Raw genomic sequence first — 17,886 nt, forward strand, 5'->3', positions numbered from 1 at the left:
TCTTTTCTTTGCATAGGGTTTCTGCTTGCTGTTGCTGCTGGCGATTCCGATTTGCAGGCCGTGGGCTCCTGAATCCTTAGCTCCATGGCCCATCTTGAGACACCTCTGGCAACGTCCCTCGTTGCACTAACCACCGTGGTGTCTGTTGCATTAGTTACACGTTGGGTGAATTCCCCGATATCCACCCTGCCCCTGACCGCCAGAAGTTGGCTGACTCGGCTCTGGTGATCACTATTCTTGCGCTGCTGCTGCGCTTGAGACCGAACGGTAGCTGAACCCTTGCTGGAATACCCATCCCATTTCCGCTTGTTGTCACTAGGAGTAGCGGGAGTAGCAGAAGTGGTAGCGGTAGTAATAGCGCTGATACAACTAGGCAGCCTGTTCTGTTCCACTGCCTGATCCGTGAGGTGATGAGCAAAACGCTGAATGTCTTGGATATTGTCGAGGTTAGCCGATGTAGCATGGCTCTGAATCTCTGAGGCTAGACCCTTGAGGTACAATTCGATACGCTTGCTTGGATGGTCCACCAAGGTTGGACACAAGATGGCCAGTTCGTTCGACCGTTTCGTATAAGCTTCAATTTCTGACCCCGTCATTTTCAAATGGTAAAGCTCCACGTCCAACTTGTGGATGTCATCACGCGTGCAGTATTCCCTTTTTGATGAGTTCCTTAAAATCGTTCCAAGGGGTGGCGTTAGCAGCTGCCAGCCCTAATATCTGAACTTGCGTGTTCCACTAGGTTAGCGCGATTCTTTCCAACGTAACAGTGGCGTACTTGACCCTGCGAGCCTCAGGGCATTCACACATCTCGAATACCGACTCGAGCTTCCCAAACCAATGGAGTAGTCCAACTGCTCCTTCTGTGCCACTGAATGTGCTTGGACGACAGTCCATGAAGTTCTTGAATGTGCAGATAGGTTGCTATGCGTTCTGACCCGTTGCGCGAGAAAGATAGGTCAAGGTTAAGCGCGAGAGTTGGGTCACGAGAGTAGGATCTAACATCCTAGGATAGGTCTGGAATAGCAGGTTATACCTCCTGCTTGTGCGGCTGCAAGCGCCGCAGCAACTTGTTCGTTAATGAGAGCCGTCAACTGGGCTTGAGTCATGTTAACACGTGCAGACATGATCGAACAGTAAAGGTAGCATAAGTATGAGTGGTTCGCGAGTAGTGCGATGACAGAAAAGTGTAGGCACATAGGTGTTCTCAAGCAATAACAAGTAGTGAGCAAGGTAATGTAAGCATACTACGAGCAAAGTTCTATGCAATTCTAGCATGTAGGCAATAAACATAAACCTTATTACCTAGTATGTCGAGTCTTGCACGTGGAGCGAAGCGTCGTTGTGGATCGTTGAGAGCAGTGTTCTGGTTATAGTCTGGTTTTAATAAAAATGTTTTCCCATATTAAAACCTAGTTCTCTATAACCAATGGCTCTGATACCAATCTGTCACACCCCCAAAATCCACCTGCGGAGTACCACCGCTTGGGAGCGTGACTGACCAGGATCAAGCCACCAATCATATTGAACAATATAAATAATTAAAGAAATTCATAAACCCAATTCAATACAATTGATGTTCCAACAAAACATAGTTTAGGTAGCGGAAGCATGTAAGTAACCCAACATAGTTAATAGATTTAAATGTCATAACAGTTCAACATAGTAATCATGATCCTTGTCCACAACGACCGCGCCTCCAGTGCAAGCTCCATAAGTACCTAAGGTCCTGCAAGGCATGCAGCAACGAGTCAACAACTAGTTGAGCGAGTTCACAGAAAGTAAATGTGTAATAGTAAGTTCGTTTGTAACAGGTGGCTCTACTGGGCTGTTAGTACGTTCTATTGGTGGGGGCTTCCCATGTTGTATAACCACTAGACTACTCGTAACCATAAGTATCCTTCACAACCGAGGATAGTAGTAAGTATAAATACATGTAGGTTTTACGTGAGTATCCTTCACAACCGAGGATAGTAATAAGTATAAGTACACGTAGGTTTTACGTGAGTATCCTTCACAACCGAGGATAGTAATAAGTATAAGTACACGTAGGTTTTACGTGAGTATCCTTCACAACCGAGGATAGTAATAGGTATAAGTACACGTAGGTTTTACGTGAGTATCCTTCACAACCGAGGATAGTAATAAGTATAAGTACACGTAGGTTTTACGTGAGTATCCTTCACAACCGAGGATAGTAATAAGTATAAGTACACGTAGGTTTTACGTGAGTATCCTTCACAACCGAGGATAGTAATAAGTATAAGTCTACGTAGATTGTAAGTATGTGTCCTGCACAACCGAGGACAGTGAATAGCATACGTATGTGTCCTGCACAACCGAGGACAATGGTATGGTAGTCTAGTATTAGTGTCAGTACGAATCTATTCAACCTTATTCCTTCAATCCCATTCCCAAGCCCTTGGGAATCCCATGCCTTAGTAAGGGTGTGAACTCACCTTGGTTTGCTCGGTATGCTATGCTCTAGGGTTTATCAAATGTCTAAGTCCGTTACACACGACCTAGGATACGTTGCACATGATATGATGTAAGTGTTTGCATCAAATTAAGGTTTGCAAATCATTGACATTCAAGCAGCTGTGTCTTGTGTGTTTATTGTGTACATGATGATGTCACATAGAATGTTTACGCATGCAGAATCATATAGTTGCATTCAATATCATACGCTTATATACATATAGAATCATACATCATGTAATCAGTTCATCGTATTCACATAATTCATGCGTCACACCTTTGCTTTCACATTTCAGTCTAACATGGATGATAATCTGATTGTCATCGTTAAGATACTCAGTACGATAGTAGCGTTATTAAACTTCACATGTATAACGAAGTCAAGGATTTAACAAGGTGTCATATACAGCTTAACAGACTAATCAATATCTAATATGCAATTCATTGTTTCTAATTGAACATCTCACAACATTGGACAGGGCTTTGCCCTTCTAAACTCAGGCAAGTGTGGGGGGGGGTTTCCCCTGTTCAAAACTCGGACCAACCTATCTCCCTTTAAAACTCGGACCATATGATGTAGCAAAACTCGGACACATTATGCCTAATTAAAAGTCGGACAACAATCCATTTGTATTGTTCGGACCCTTTGCTATCATTTAAAAAGTCGGACATAAGCATAGTAGCCTAAAACTCGGACCACATGCAAAGAACTCGGACCCTCTTATTATATTATTTTTTTTTGTTTAAACTTCGGACAAGGGGGTAGGGTTCAAAACTCGGACCACACTAGTAAAGGTCGGACCCCCCTCCCTTTACATCCTAAAAGTCGGACAGGATATAATGGTTAAAAGTCGGACCCTATTCCCTTTCATAAAACTCGGATCCTCTTGATGTGATATATAAAACTCGGACTATAACATCTTATTTAAAACTCAGACTATTGATCACTAACAAGTTCGGGTAACATTTCATGGATTAAAACTCAGACAATTCAATCTAAAACTCTGACTTAACTACGGACTAACAACATGCGTGATTTCCCAGACAATTCACAGAATCACAACGGTTACACTTCAATATTCATGCGATCAAAAACCCTAATTACATTATATCAGTCTAGCATCAATCCAACTATCAAAACAATCGTGTATTCTAAAATCACCAGGCAATCGATTAAATGACTATCTAATACCATTAGCATCATAATCAGAATCCAATCAATGATCACAGAAAGTATCATATGAAGAACTAGGGTTTTCAAGTATTACAAGATTCAAGAATTAATAATAATCAAGCAATCGATTTGGGTTTACAAGGATTACAATAATCAAATAACAATTACCTTGAATGATTCTAGAGAAAGAGAGGAATCAAGAGTGATGAATATCTTGCCAATGATGATGGTGATGATGATTGCTCGGAGATTAGAGAATGAAGTACGTGCTTTTGATTTTGTGAAAATGATTAGTGAACAAGAGATTAGGGTTAAGTATAGCTTAAGTTTCACTAATAGCTCTCTACACCCTTGATTAATATATTTTACAATAGTACACCATCTCAAACAATTTCATAGTTTCACCACCAAGTTTACATATTTGACAAGTTTATTACAATTAACACATACCCATGCACAATCACACAATACACTTCATTGTATCAAAACGTATACAATTCCATAGCATTCAATTGTGCAAATAAACAGCTAAACAATACATGAACGTGCAATAAATGTGAAATAGGAATCTTGGAAATTCGAGTTGTCACATTATCCCCAACTTGAAAGAAATTTCGTCCCGAAATTTAGCATGCGGTTACTGAGGAAGCTAGGTAAGTTGTATCGTTTACTGGTTTTCCTGGGGTGTCACATCATCCCCCCGTTGATTTGGAATTTCGTCCCAAAATTCAGTAGTAGTAGCTTCAGCCTCAGTAGTGGTTGCATTGATTTCGAATAATTGGGGGTACTTTTCTTTCATTTGGTCTTCGCGTTCCCAGGTGTACTCTGGGCCACGTCGGGAGTTCCAACGAACTCGAACAAGAGGGATTCTCTTGCTTTTGAGGACCTTAACATCCCGGTCTGTGATTTCAACTGGTTCCTCGACGAACTGCAACCGCTCGTCGATAGTGAGTTCCTTAAAAGGAATTATGAGGGTCTCATCTGACAGGCACTTCTTCAGATTCGACACGTGAAATACATTGTGAACTGCACCGAGTTCAGCTGGTAGGTTCGGTATGTAGGCTACTGGGCCTATTCTTTCAGTGATTTCGAACGGTCCAACATACCGTGGATTGAGTTTGCCTCGTTTACCAAATCGAACCACACCCTTCCAGGGTGAGACTTTAAGTAAAACCCGGTCCCCGACCTGAAATTCCAATGGCTTCCTACGCTTATCCGCGTAGGCTTTCTGACGGTCGCGTGCTGCCACCATGCATTGTCGTATTTGTGCAATCTTTTCTGTGGCGTCCACTACAATCTCTGGACCCGTAATCTGACTATCCCCCACCTCTGCCCAACAGAGAGGTGACCGGCATTTACGCCCGTACAATGCCTCGAATGGAGCGGCTTGTATGCTGGTGTGATAGCTGTTATTGTATGAGAACTCCACCAGAGGGAGGTGTTTTTCCCAGCCGTTGCCGAATTCGATAACACACGCCCGAAGCATGTCTTCAAGAGTTTGGATTGTTCGCTCAGACTGCCCATCCGTCTGAGGATGATACGTTGTGCTCATGTCTAACCGTGAGCCGAAAGATTTGTGCATCGCTTGCCATAGTTCTAACGTGAATCGTGCATCCCGATTCGAAATGATGGAGGTGGGCACCCCGTGCCTCAAAACAACTTCTTTAAGGTAAACGTCTGCGAGGGTGGAGAACTTATCCGTTTCCTTTATAGCCAGGAAGTGTGCAGACTTTGTGAGTCGATCCACGATCACCCATATGGTATCATTTCCACGCTGGGATCTGGGTAGGCCTGTAACAAAATCCATGGAAATTTCTTCCCATTTCCATTGCGGTATCTTGGGCTGCTGAAGTAGGCCCGCTGGTTTCTGATACTCCACTTTGACCTTTGCACAAGTCAAACACTTGCCGACGTAAGTAGCGATGTGGGCTTTCATGCTAGGCCACCAGTATGTAGTTCTGATGTCGTGGTACATTTTATCCAACCCTGGATGTACCGAGTAGCGAGACTTGTGAGCTTCGTCCATTACAAGCTCTCGTAAACCGCCATAAAGTGGGACCCAAATACGCCCCGTTACATAGTAGGCGCCGTCTTCCTTTTGTTCCATTCGTTGCCTTGAGCCGCGTAAGGCTTCAGCTTTGACGTTTTCAGGCTTTAATGCTTCCATCTGAGCAGTTCGTATCTGTGCGGGAAGACTGGACTGAATAGTGAGCTGCAAGGCTCGTACGCGTCTAGGTAGAGTGTCTTTCCGGCTGAGAGCGTCAGCCACAACATTGGCCTTGCCTGGATGGTACTTGATGGCGCATTCGTAATCATTAAGCAGCTCGACCCATCGTCGTTGACGCATGTTCAATTCCTTCTGCTTGAAGATATGCTCGAGACTCCTGTGATCGGTGTAAATAGTGCACTTGGTACCGTACAAGTAGTGTCGCCATATCTTAAGCGCAAAAACAACAGCTCCCAGCTCTAAATCGTGCGTCGTGTAGTTCCGTTCATGAACTTTGAGTTGACGAGAAGCGTAGGCAATAACTTTATCCCGCTGCATCAATACACAACCAAGCCCCTGTATCGATGCCTCACAATAAACCACAAAATCATCCGTGCCTTCTGGCAATGAGAGAATAGGTGTGCTGCATAGTCTATCCTTCAGGTACTGAAAAGCGGTTTCCTGGGAGTCTCCCCAGCGGTAGGTGACACCCTTCTGTGTCAGCATTGTAAGCGGCTGTGCGATCTTAGAGGAGTCTTTAATGAATCGCCTGTAATACCCCGCCAAACCCAAGAATTGGCGTATTTCTGTCGGTGTACGTGGTGCAGGCCAGTTTCTGATCGAATCTACCTTGGATGGATCAACATGGATCCCATCCCTGTTCACCACATGGCCTAAGAAGTGGACTTCACGAAGCCAGAAGTCGCATTTAGAAAACTTTGCGTACAATTGCTCCTTTCGAAGGAGTTCCAAGATAAGACGTAAGTGCTGCTCGTGTTCCTCCTGACTCTTGGAGTAGATCAGAATGTCGTCGATGAAGACAATGACGAACTTGTCAAGATAGGGTTTGCACACCCTGTTCATAAGATCCATGAAAACTGCAAGCGCGTTCGTAAGCCCAAATGGCATGACTAGAAACTCGTAGTGACCGTAGCGAGTTCTGAATGCTGTCTTGGAGACGTCCTCATCCTGGACTCTCAGCTGATGATGACCAGACCTTAGATCAATCTTGGAGTAGTGACACAACCCTTGCAACTGGTCGAATAAGTCGTCTATACGCGGAAGAGGATAACGGTTCTTCACCGTCATCTTGTTGAGTTCCCGGTTGTCTATGCACATCCTGAAGGTACCGTCCTTCTTTTTCACAAATAACACTGGAGCTCCCCAAGGCGAAGAGTTTGGACGAATAAAGCCCTTTTCCAAGAGCTCTTGTAGCTGCTTTGACAGTTCTTCCAGTTCGGTTGGAGCTAAATGACACGGTGCTCGAGCTATGGGTGCTGCTCCAGGAGCTAACTCAATCTGGAATTCGACTTGGCGGTGAGGCGGTAAACCGGGTAAATCTTCAGGAAACACCTGAGGAAAGTCACATACAACTGGAATATCCTCCAGCTTCTTTTCCTTTGCTGATGCGTCAGTGACAAGTGCCAGAATGGCCGTGTGCCCCTTTCGTAAACATTTCTGCGCCTTTAAGAAAGAAATGATGCCAACCACAGCACCACTCTTGTCGCCTTGAACTTCGAGAGGTTCTTGACCAGAATGAGGAATGCGAACAATCTTTTCTTTGCATAGGGTTTCTGCTTGCTGTTGCTGCTGGCGATTCCGATTTGCAGGCCGTGGGCTCCTGAATCCTTAGCTCCATGGCCCATCTTGAGACACCTCTGGCAACGTCCCTCGTTGCACTAACCACCGTGGTGTCTGTTGCATTAGTTACACGTTGGGTGAATTCCCCGATATCCACCCTGCCCCTGACCGCCAGAAGTTGGCTGACTCGGCTCTGGTGATCACTATTCTTGCGCTGCTGCTGCGCTTGAGACCGAACGGTAGCTGAACCCTTGCTGGAATACCCATCCCATTTCCGCTTGTTGTCACTAGGAGTAGCGGGAGTAGCAGAAGTGGTAGCGGTAGTAATAGCGCTGATACAACTAGGCAGCCTGTTCTGTTCCACTGCCTGATCCATGAGGCGATGAGCAAAACGCTGAATGTCTTGGATATTGTCGAGGTTAGCCGATGTAGCATGGCTCTGAATCTCTGAGGCTAGACCCTTGAGGTACAATTCGATACGCTTGCTTGGATGGTCCACCAAGGTTGGACACAAGATGGCCAGTTCGTTCGACCGTTTCGTATAAGCTTCAATTTCTGACCCCGTCATTTTCAAATGGTAAAGCTCCACGTCCAACTTGTGGATGTCATCACGCGTGCAGTATTCCCTTTTTGATGAGTTCCTTAAAATCGTTCCAAGGGGTGGCGTTAGCAGCTGCCAGCCCTAATATCTGAACTTGCGTGTTCCACTAGGTTAGCGCGATTCTTTCCAACGTAACAGTGGCGTACTTGACCCTGCGAGCCTCAGGGCATTCACACATCTCGAATACCGACTCGAGCTTCCCAAACCAATGGAGTAGTCCAACTGCTCCTTCTGTGCCACTGAATGTGCTTGGACGACAGTCCATGAAGTTCTTGAATGTGCAGATAGGTTGCTATGCGTTCTGACCCGTTGCGCGAGAAAGATAGGTCAAGGTTAAGCGCGAGAGTTGGGTCACGAGAGTAGGATCTAACATCCTAGGATAGGTCTGGAATAGCAGGTTATACCTCCTGCTTGTGCGGCTGCAAGCGCCGCAGCAACTTGTTCGTTAATGAGAGCCGTCAACTGGGCTTGAGTCATGTTAACACGTGCAGACATGATCGAACAGTAAAGGTAGCATAAGTATGAGTGGTTCGCGAGTAGTGCGATGACAGAAAAGTGTAGGCACATAGGTGTTCTCAAGCAATAACAAGTAGTGAGCAAGGTAATGTAAGCATACTACGAGCAAAGTTCTATGCAATTCTAGCATGTAGGCAATAAACATAAACCTTATTACCTAGTATGTCGAGTCTTGCACGTGGAGCGAAGCGTCGTTGTGGATCGTTGAGAGCAGTGTTCTGGTTATAGTCTGGTTTTAATAAAAATGTTTTCCCATATTAAAACCTAGTTCTCTATAACCAATGGCTCTGATACCAATCTGTCACACCCCCAAAATCCACCTGCGGAGTACCACCGCTTGGGAGCGTGACTGACCAGGATCAAGCCACCAATCATATTGAACAATATAAATAATTAAAGAAATTCATAAACCCAATTCAATACAATTGATGTTCCAACAAAACATAGTTTAGGTAGCGGAAGCATGTAAGTAACCCAACATAGTTAATAGATTTAAATGTCATAACAGTTCAACATAGTAATCATGATCCTTGTCCACAACGACCGCGCCTCCAGTGCAAGCTCCATAAGTACCTAAGGTCCTGCAAGGCATGCAGCAACGAGTCAACAACTAGTTGAGCGAGTTCACAGAAAGTAAATGTGTAATAGTAAGTTCGTTTGTAACAGGTGGCTCTACTGGGCTGTTAGTACGTTCTATTGGTGGGGGCTTCCCATGTTGTATAACCACTAGACTACTCGTAACCATAAGTATCCTTCACAACCGAGGATAGTAGTAAGTATAAATACACGTAGGTTTTACGTGAGTATCCTTCACAACCGAGGATAGTAATAAGTATAAGTACACGTAGGTTTTACGTGAGTATCCTTCACAACCGAGGATAGTAATAAGTATAAGTACACGTAGGTTTTACGTGAGTATCCTTCACAACCGAGGATAGTAATAGGTATAAGTACACGTAGGTTTTACGTGAGTATCCTTCACAACCGAGGATAGTAATAAGTATAAGTACACGTAGGTTTTACGTGAGTATCCTTCACAACCGAGGATAGTAATAAGTATAAGTACACGTAGGTTTTACGTGAGTATCCTTCACAACCGAGGATAGTAATAAGTATAAGTCTACGTAGATTGTAAGTATGTGTCCTGCACAACCGAGGACAGTGAATAGCATACGTATGTGTCCTGCACAACCGAGGACAATGGTATGGTAGTCTAGTATTAGTGTCAGTACGAATCTATTCAATCTTATTCCTTCAATCCCATTCCCAAGCCCTTGGGAATCCCATGCCTTAGTAAGGGTGTGAACTCACCTTGGTTTGCTCGTTATGCTATGCTCTAGGGTTTATCAAATGTCTAAGTCCGTTACACACGACCTAGGATACGTTGCACATGATATGATGTAAGTGTTTGCATCAAATTAAGGTTTGCAAATCATTGACATTCAAGCAGCTGTGTCTTGTGTGTTTATTGTGTACATGATGATGTCACATAGAATGTTTACGCATGCAGAATCATATAGTTGCATTCAATATCGTACGCTTATATACATATAGAATCATACATCATGTAATCAGTTCATCGTATTCACATAATTCATGCGTCACACCTTTGCTTTCACATTTCAGTCTAACATGGATGATAATCTGATTGTCACCGTTAAGATACTCAGTACATTAGTAGCGTTATTAAACTTCACAGGTATAACGAAGTCAAGGATTTAACAAGGTGTCATATACAGCTTAACAGACTAATCAATATCTAATATGCAATTCATTGTTTCTAATTGAACATCTCACAACATTGGACAGGGCTTTGCCCTTCTAAACTCAGGCAAGTGTGGGGGGGGAGGGGTTTCCCCTGTTCAAAACTCGGACCAACCTATCTCCCTTTAAAACTCGGACCATATGATGTAGCAAAACTCGGACACATTATGCCTAATTAAAAGTCGGACAACAATCCATTTGTATAGTTCGGACCCTTTGCTATCATTTAAAAAGTCGGACATAAGGCTTAGTAGCCTAAAACTCGGACCACATGCAAAGAACTCGGACCCTCTTATTATATTATTTTTTTTTTGTTTAAACTTCGGACAAGGGGGTAGGGTTCAAAACTCGGACCACACTAGTAAAGGTCGGACCCCCCTCCCTTTACATCCTAAAAGTCGGACAGGATATAATGGTTAAAAGTCGGACCCTATTCCCTTTCATAAAACTCGGATCCTCTTGATGTGATATATAAAACTCGGACTATAACATCTTATTTAAAACTCAGACTATTGATCACTAACAAGTTCGGGTAACATTTCATGGATTAAAACTCAGACAATTCAATCTAAAACTCTGACTTAACTACGGACTAACAACATGCGTGATTTCCCAGACAATTCACAGAATCACAACGGTTACACTTCAATATTCATGCGATCAAAAACCCTAATTACATTATATCAGTCTAGCATCAATCCAACTATCAAAACAATCGTGTATTCTAAAATCACCAGGCAATCGATTAAATGACTATCCAATACCATTAGCATCATAATCAGAATCCAATCAATGATCACAGAAAGTATCATATGAAGAACTAGGGTTTTCAAGTATTACAAGATTCAAGAAATTAATAATAATCAAGCAATCGATTTGGGTTTACAAGGATTACAATAATCAAATAACAATTACCTTGAATGATTCTAGAGAAAGAGAGGAATCAAGAGTGATGAATATCTTGCCAATGATGATGGTGATGATGATTGCTAGGAGATTAGAGAATGAAGTACGTGCTTTTGATTTTGTGAAAATGGTTAGTGAACAAGAGATTAGGGTTATGTATAGCTTAAGTTTCACTAATAGCTCTCTACACCCTTGATTAATATATTTTACAATAGTACACCATCTCAAACAATTTCATAGTTTCATCACCAAGTTTACATATTTGACAAGTTTATTACAATTAACACATACCCATGCACAATCACACAATACACTTCATTGTATCAAAACGTATACAATTCCATAGCATTCAATCGTGCAAATAAACAGCTAAACAATACATGAACGTGCAATAAATGCGAAATAGGAATCTTGGAAATTCGAGTTGTCACAGAGTGTATGGCGCGCTGAATTCATGAAGAATCCCCTTTTCATTACAGAACTCGAGCATTTTGTTATTCCTGAATTCTATTCCATTGTCACTTCGTATTCTTCGGATAGGCACCTTATACAGCGTTTCCATATTTTTGAACAGAACCATCAGCAACTCAAACAACTGATCTTTTCTTTCCAAGCACACTACCCACGAAAACCTTGTAAAGTCGTCAGTGACTACCAAGCAGTATAAATCTCCACTGATGCTCTTCACATTGACCAGCCCAAAGAGATCCATGTGGAGTCTCTCAAGCGGTACTCTGATCGAATTCAGCAACTTCTGTGGGTGTGACTTCCGAGTCTGCTTTCCTTTCTTACAAGCTACACAATCATCAGACAAATGAAAATTCTTTAAATTTACACCTTCGACTAAATCGTTATGCACCAAAAATTCATTTTTCGAACATGAATGTGGCCCATCTTTCGATGCCACTTAATAGACTCTTTTTCTGTTGCTTTTGTTTTCGACACAAAACATTGTTTTTGATGATTTGTTGTTGTTGCGACACTCATATCAAGAATATGCAAGTCATTTTCTCATGGAGCGCGCAACAGCACCATATCCTCAGGGAATTTAAAAACCCAGGTTTTAAAACCAGACATTCATTTTTTGTGAAATGTACAGTAAACGATTTATCACAGATTTGAGAAATACTAAGCAAGTTGTTTTCCAACTCTATGATGTAATTCACTTTCTCAAACGAAATTACCCCATTCGTCAGGGTTCCTTGGCCCACAATCCTGCCACCCTGGTTTCCGGCAAATCCCACGTAACCTCCATTGATTGATTTAACGTCGTATAAAAGTGCCAACATTCCCGTCATATGTCTTGAGGCCCCGTTGTCCATGATCCATTTTGAAATGATTGACCTGGGCAGCCCCTGCACACATTATAGCACATCATTCAAACAATGATGCCCATGACCTCTTAACTGTTTAGACACTTCCAAACACTAAATCACACGGCACATCAATCTTTGGAAAGTTAAAGGTGACATTCGGAACATCAGTTTTTACTTTTGATTTAACTTCATTTTTGATCGATGGAAACTCTGCAAGAAACTTATCAAGCTCAGACTCAAACTCTACTACATCATCTTTCAAACCTTTTGTTTCATATTTCAAAATGTTTTCCATCTTTTTCTCCTCGACCGATGGTTTTGATTTCACAACCCATGACTGATTTTTAAAAACTTTTGTTTTTGGATAAATCGTTGAAGTCTTGTGAGTCTTTGAAGATTTGCCAACCTCAAAGGTCAATTTCGGCTTATCTTCCGACTCCAAAGATTCACCCCTCTTCAAGATGCGAATTGGTGAAACCATTGGTTTTTTACGCTTTTTGTCAATTGGTGACTTAGGTCGAGGTTTTTGAACAACAGGTTTTATAACGACAGGTTTTTCAAAAATTTCTTGCATTGTTTTGCCATGTGTCCGATCTCATTACAGCGATAGTAAACTCTTTTGTCATACTCGACAAAAGTTGATTTGAACGACTCTTCTTTTAGTTTCTTTGCCGCATTGAAATCGTCAATGGCTTTCTGACTAAAAATGTAATCTTTCTCATCATCCACACTTGGTCCAACAACAAAGACATCATTCATTTTATCTTTTGGCTTAACAACCTTCTTAGCCATCTTCTTCTCAAAACTAATTCCTTTGTTTTTAAAGTTGTTACCATTTTTCTTCTTGTTACCATTCCCTTCCCACTCTTTCTTACCCAAGTTGTTAAAACGTGACGTAACAAACGACTTTTTCGGTTTCGAAAAGAACTCTTTGTTGTTAACTTCAGCAATGTCAATTTCAACCAACTAGAAAACTTTCTCAACATTTTCAATCTTTGCGTTCTGAAGCGGATACTCAAAATCCGAGTAAAGCTTGTCACTTCAATCATTGTGTACACCACCATGATCGGATCATCATTCAAGACTTTGTCTGATTTCGGTATGAAACGGTCTAAAAAGTTACCCTCGTCTTCAGAATCACACACAGACTTCCCAGAATGAGAATTCATGATTTCAACCTCAGAGTTATCACTCTCTTCATCTAACACCTGGTCGACAACAGTCTTGATGACCTGTGACTCGTTGCTTGTGTCGGGCGGAGAGAATGTAACATCAATGCTCTCTGGCAACTCATCCTCAATTGTCCTCAGCTTGAGGTTCAATGCAGCTTCCACCCCATCTGGATACTTTTGAGTATAATGATTCCACATTGGGGGTGGAACGCTGTTAAAGACCGGTGTTGCATTGGGCTGTCGTGGAACAATCTGCTCAAGGACATAAGACGATGCAACATAGCTCATCAATTTCTTATCAATTCGCTCATTTTCAATTTTAGTTAATTCTAACTCTTTCTTTAATGATGCGATTATGTCAAGATGAAAATTAACTTCCACTTGTTTATCAAAAAGTGTTGCTTTTACTAGTTTCGTGGCTTTATCATTTTCGACACTTTCTTTTTAAATCATTTTAATTGATCTGGCCAGTGTATCATATGCCTCTTTAACTTAACCTAGATCAAATTTTAACATGTCAGCGTGTTGTTTCAATTCCAGAAACTTAGCGTCTTTTTCAAGACACTCCATGCAAGGTTTTAAACACTTTTGGCATGGGGTTTCAGTCATTGAATTCACTTTTTCAACAATCTCTACTTCATGAGCAGTTTTCACTTCCTGTTTACCGATATCTTTCGACTCTGACTCAGACACTTTCTCAGATTTGACCTCCTCAATTCCTGACTCCTGATCCGACTCCTTTTGAACTGACTCGGTACCGACAGACTCGGGTTTCACAAGTTCTGTGTCTACCTCTTTCAGTTTTGCCATGAGAGCCCTGTCAGCAATTTCCTTCAAAGTGTCTTCGGTCATTTCTTTTGTCACATCGATCATTTCTTCGACAGACTCTTTCTTCTCCTCAAATCGTGGACATAATCTAGTTGTCGGTTCTTCAAAGAAACCTGCAAAGATTCAAAAACTTTAGGAGGCATGATAGATTTCAAAGAACTGGCTAATACCTTCTGTTCAGACTGATAGTAATAAACTTCTGCAGCTAACTCCTCAATACTAGCCATGCTATCCACAGAAGCATCTTCAACAACCACTTCAGGCTCCACAACAATCTCTGGCTCTTCTACTATCTCAGCCATCATAGCCTGTCCATCACTTCCAGGGATGCATTTATCCCAGCTGAATCCCTCAGCAACTTTCTCGTCATCCTGGTTCACAATGAGAGCTTTCTCTGGTTTGTTCTCGATTTGTGGTCTTTGAACTACAGGTTGTTGATTCGACCTGTGGTAGATTGCCTGCCTGTAATAGTCATTCGTGAACGGATTCAGATGATTATTCACTTCTCTGTTTGGGCACTCTCTTTTGAAATGGCCTCTTTCTTTGCACTTGAAGCAGGTTACTTTAGACTTGTTAAAACCTAGCTTCTGATCAGGTCTAGAAAGACTATTTCTACCAGTAATTTCCATAAAACGCTGTGCCCTCCTCACTAGACTAGCCATACCCCACTTAATGTTTATCAGCTGAAGCTCCTCCGGATCTATCTGATCGTAATCCTCTTTGGTCATGTCCGGATTCCCGATCTTACCCGCTACCAAACTCTCGTAAGACTCTAACACGGAAGCCAACAATGCAATATGCTATTTTGCAGCTGACTCAGTAAACTCATTCCCATTCTTGATGGTGACTGCAATGTTGCATTGGATCCCAGAAACATACGCCTGATTGTTTGAATTAGACGAGCTTTGAGGTGATGTCTGTTCTGGAGCTTTGAAGTTTGGCTCGTAGCTGGCAAATGACGAAGGCTTGTTTGTTTGTGGAGTATTTGATGAAGCACTTGATGTTGTGTCTACACTGAAACCAGTTTGTATCTTTGGACTCAGATTTGTAGTTGCTGGAGTGCTGCCTTTGTAGTACAGTGACACATCCTGTTGAACATTCGCTGAGTTCATCTTCTTGATCTTTAATAACTCCAACTCATGAGCTTCGATCTTTTCGATGAACGAACTAAGGTTCAAATTCACAAAATCTAAATTGTTCTTCAACATCATTAGGTAAGTGCCCCACTCGTCATATGGCAATGCATCAGACAACTTATCAATCCATTCTTCATTGGTCTTAGTGATTTCCAATCTCTTCATCTCAACTACTAAATGGCAATATCTTTCGATCAGTTGCTTTGTAGTTTCACCCTTCATGCCGGTAAAAATATCAAACTCTTTCTTGATCAAAGCCTTCTTGCTCTTGATCATGGACACACTTCCTTGAAATTTTAACTTTAATGACTGCCACATAGATTGTGCATTGTCCTCATGTTGTAACAACACTAAAATATCCTCTTTAATAGCCTGCTGGAGGATACTAATCATCTTTTTCTCGGCTTTGAAGTCATTTGGTTCTGTCTCTGTCAGACTTCCAATACCCTTCTCCAAACCCAAACCATCTACCGGTGGAACGTACTTCTTCTCAATCTTCATCCAGCATTCGAAATGATTAGCTTGAACCCAGTTCTTAAATCTCCCTGACCATCCTACATATTCATCTAGATTAATCAGCTTGGGAGGTTTTTGCATTGTTCCCAATTCGTTTTCCATATTGACATTCTGAACAATACTTGTTGGGCTCTGTCCTGCTGTCATACCACTGCCGGAAAACATGTTGTAAAAATCTTGGTTGTCCATTTTAGAAAAATAGATTACCGAACAACTTTCAACTTTTGAAAAACAGGTGACTTTACTGAAAATACTTTCTACACAAACTGAACTTCAAACGAAATGTCACGAAAAAAATGGACTTTCACACTTACAACATGATTTTCAAGCTGAATTAGGTTTTTCAAGCGAAATCAGACTTTTAAACTGATTTAACGTTTCAAGCGGAATCAGTAATTCAAGCGAAATCAACTAATTCCTCAAGCGGAATTAGAAGTACACTCCAGCGGAATAAACAACTCGAGCGGAATTACTTATTTCGCTTCAAATTTTTCAAGCGGAATCAACAATTTTCAGGCGGAATACCTAATTTCGCTCGAAATGTTACACTTTTTCAAGCGGAATCACAAGATACTCGTTCAAGCGGAATCAGGTTTTCTGTCCATTTTTGCTAGTTTTAGGTCGTATTTTGATCTGATTCTTTTAAGGCTTTGTTAAAACACACTTTTACACAATATATCCAAAACTCAGTCCATTTTGTCCGTTCAAACGTCCAGAAATTCAAAAAGTGTAAGAAAAATGTTCTGATTCAGGTATATTGGCTCATAACTGGCTCTGATACCAATTGTAGGACCGATTTGATGATCTAATGAGTCAATCTGAGTCATAATACCACTGTTTGAGTGGCGGAAACAAACAAACAGTGTTGAATCAGAGAGAAATGAGTAGAAAACAGAAGAATATCACTTTTAACACTTGTTTCTCATTAAAATTCACTTGGAAATCCAGCAGCAGTTTGGTTACAACTTCGTGATTCCGTGCCAAAATGAGAAACATACATGACTAAATATACTACTGAGATTTCGCTTGAAATGACACCTTGTCATTTCAAACGGAATCACTTCCTTCTGATTTCGCTTGAAATGACAAAGTGTCATTTCAAGCAGAATCACTACAATAACACATAATTTTACATTTCAGCCCCCTGTACTATACATACTTGACATATTTAGACTCCTAGACCGTATACAAGCATGACCTAGACTAAGACGTAGGCTTTAGACATCGTGCACTAACAGTTTGAAGAGTGACCCGATGCTATTGTTTGCATCTTGTGATTGTGACATCATCCTGGTTGTTTTACAGGCACTGATTAATCAACTTTGATCGTGATTAAACCTTACTCTATTTTTCAACAAAATGAACAACTATCAGTATCAACGATTGTGAGCTGAACTATTTATGTCAAAATGATTTGTTAGATCAAATTTGATTGTCCGAGCTGTGATACCAATTGTTAGGATCTGAGTTTCTTTTTTATTGTGTTTTTGTTTAGAACTTAATGGAGATGAATAAGTAATTGCAGCGGAAATAAAATGGAAATAAACTTTGCACACAATCAAATAGGAGAAATGCTTTCAACACACATGTTTGAACATTGAACCGAATGCTTGAATTTATTCCAATCACCGATTACAATTTTGCATGCATGTAACAAACTCCCCCTCTGCCTGAGCTCACAGTATTTGCTCGTAC

General features: G+C 41.5%; 1 protein-coding gene across 1 annotated transcript; it reads right to left on the reverse strand.

Moving 5' to 3' along the window:
• Positions 1–13,079: 13,079 nt before the first annotated feature.
• On the reverse strand, positions 13,080–15,267 carry LOC110901220. The gene is made up of 4 exons (XM_022148060.1): positions 14,700–15,267; positions 14,209–14,652; positions 13,663–13,878; positions 13,080–13,480 (listed from the first exon to the last, which is right to left on the reverse strand). The coding sequence occupies exons 1-4, from the start codon at positions 15,265–15,267 to the stop codon at positions 13,080–13,082; spliced, it is 1,629 nt and encodes a 542-aa protein (XP_022003752.1).
• Positions 15,268–17,886: the final 2,619 nt, after the last annotated feature.

Source organism: Helianthus annuus, chromosome 6, assembly GCF_002127325.2.
Source record: "Helianthus annuus cultivar XRQ/B chromosome 6, HanXRQr2.0-SUNRISE, whole genome shotgun sequence".
NCBI lineage: Eukaryota > Viridiplantae > Streptophyta > Magnoliopsida > Asterales > Asteraceae > Helianthus > Helianthus annuus.

Excerpts from the sequence above, each read along its gene's own strand:
- LOC110901220 (XM_022148060.1), bottom strand. The coding sequence starts at position 15,267 with ATGACCAAAGAGGATTACGATCAGATAGATCCGGAGGAGCTTCAGCTG. Across the intron at positions 14,653-14,699 it reads TGAACAGAAGGTATTAGCCA|GTTTCTTTGAAGAACCGACA; the intron begins GTTCTTTGAAAT and ends GAATCTTTGCAG. Across the intron at positions 13,879-14,208 it reads CATGTTAAAATTTGATCTAG|ATGGGGTGGAAGCTGCATTG; the intron begins GTTAAGTTAAAG and ends AAAAGTATCCAG.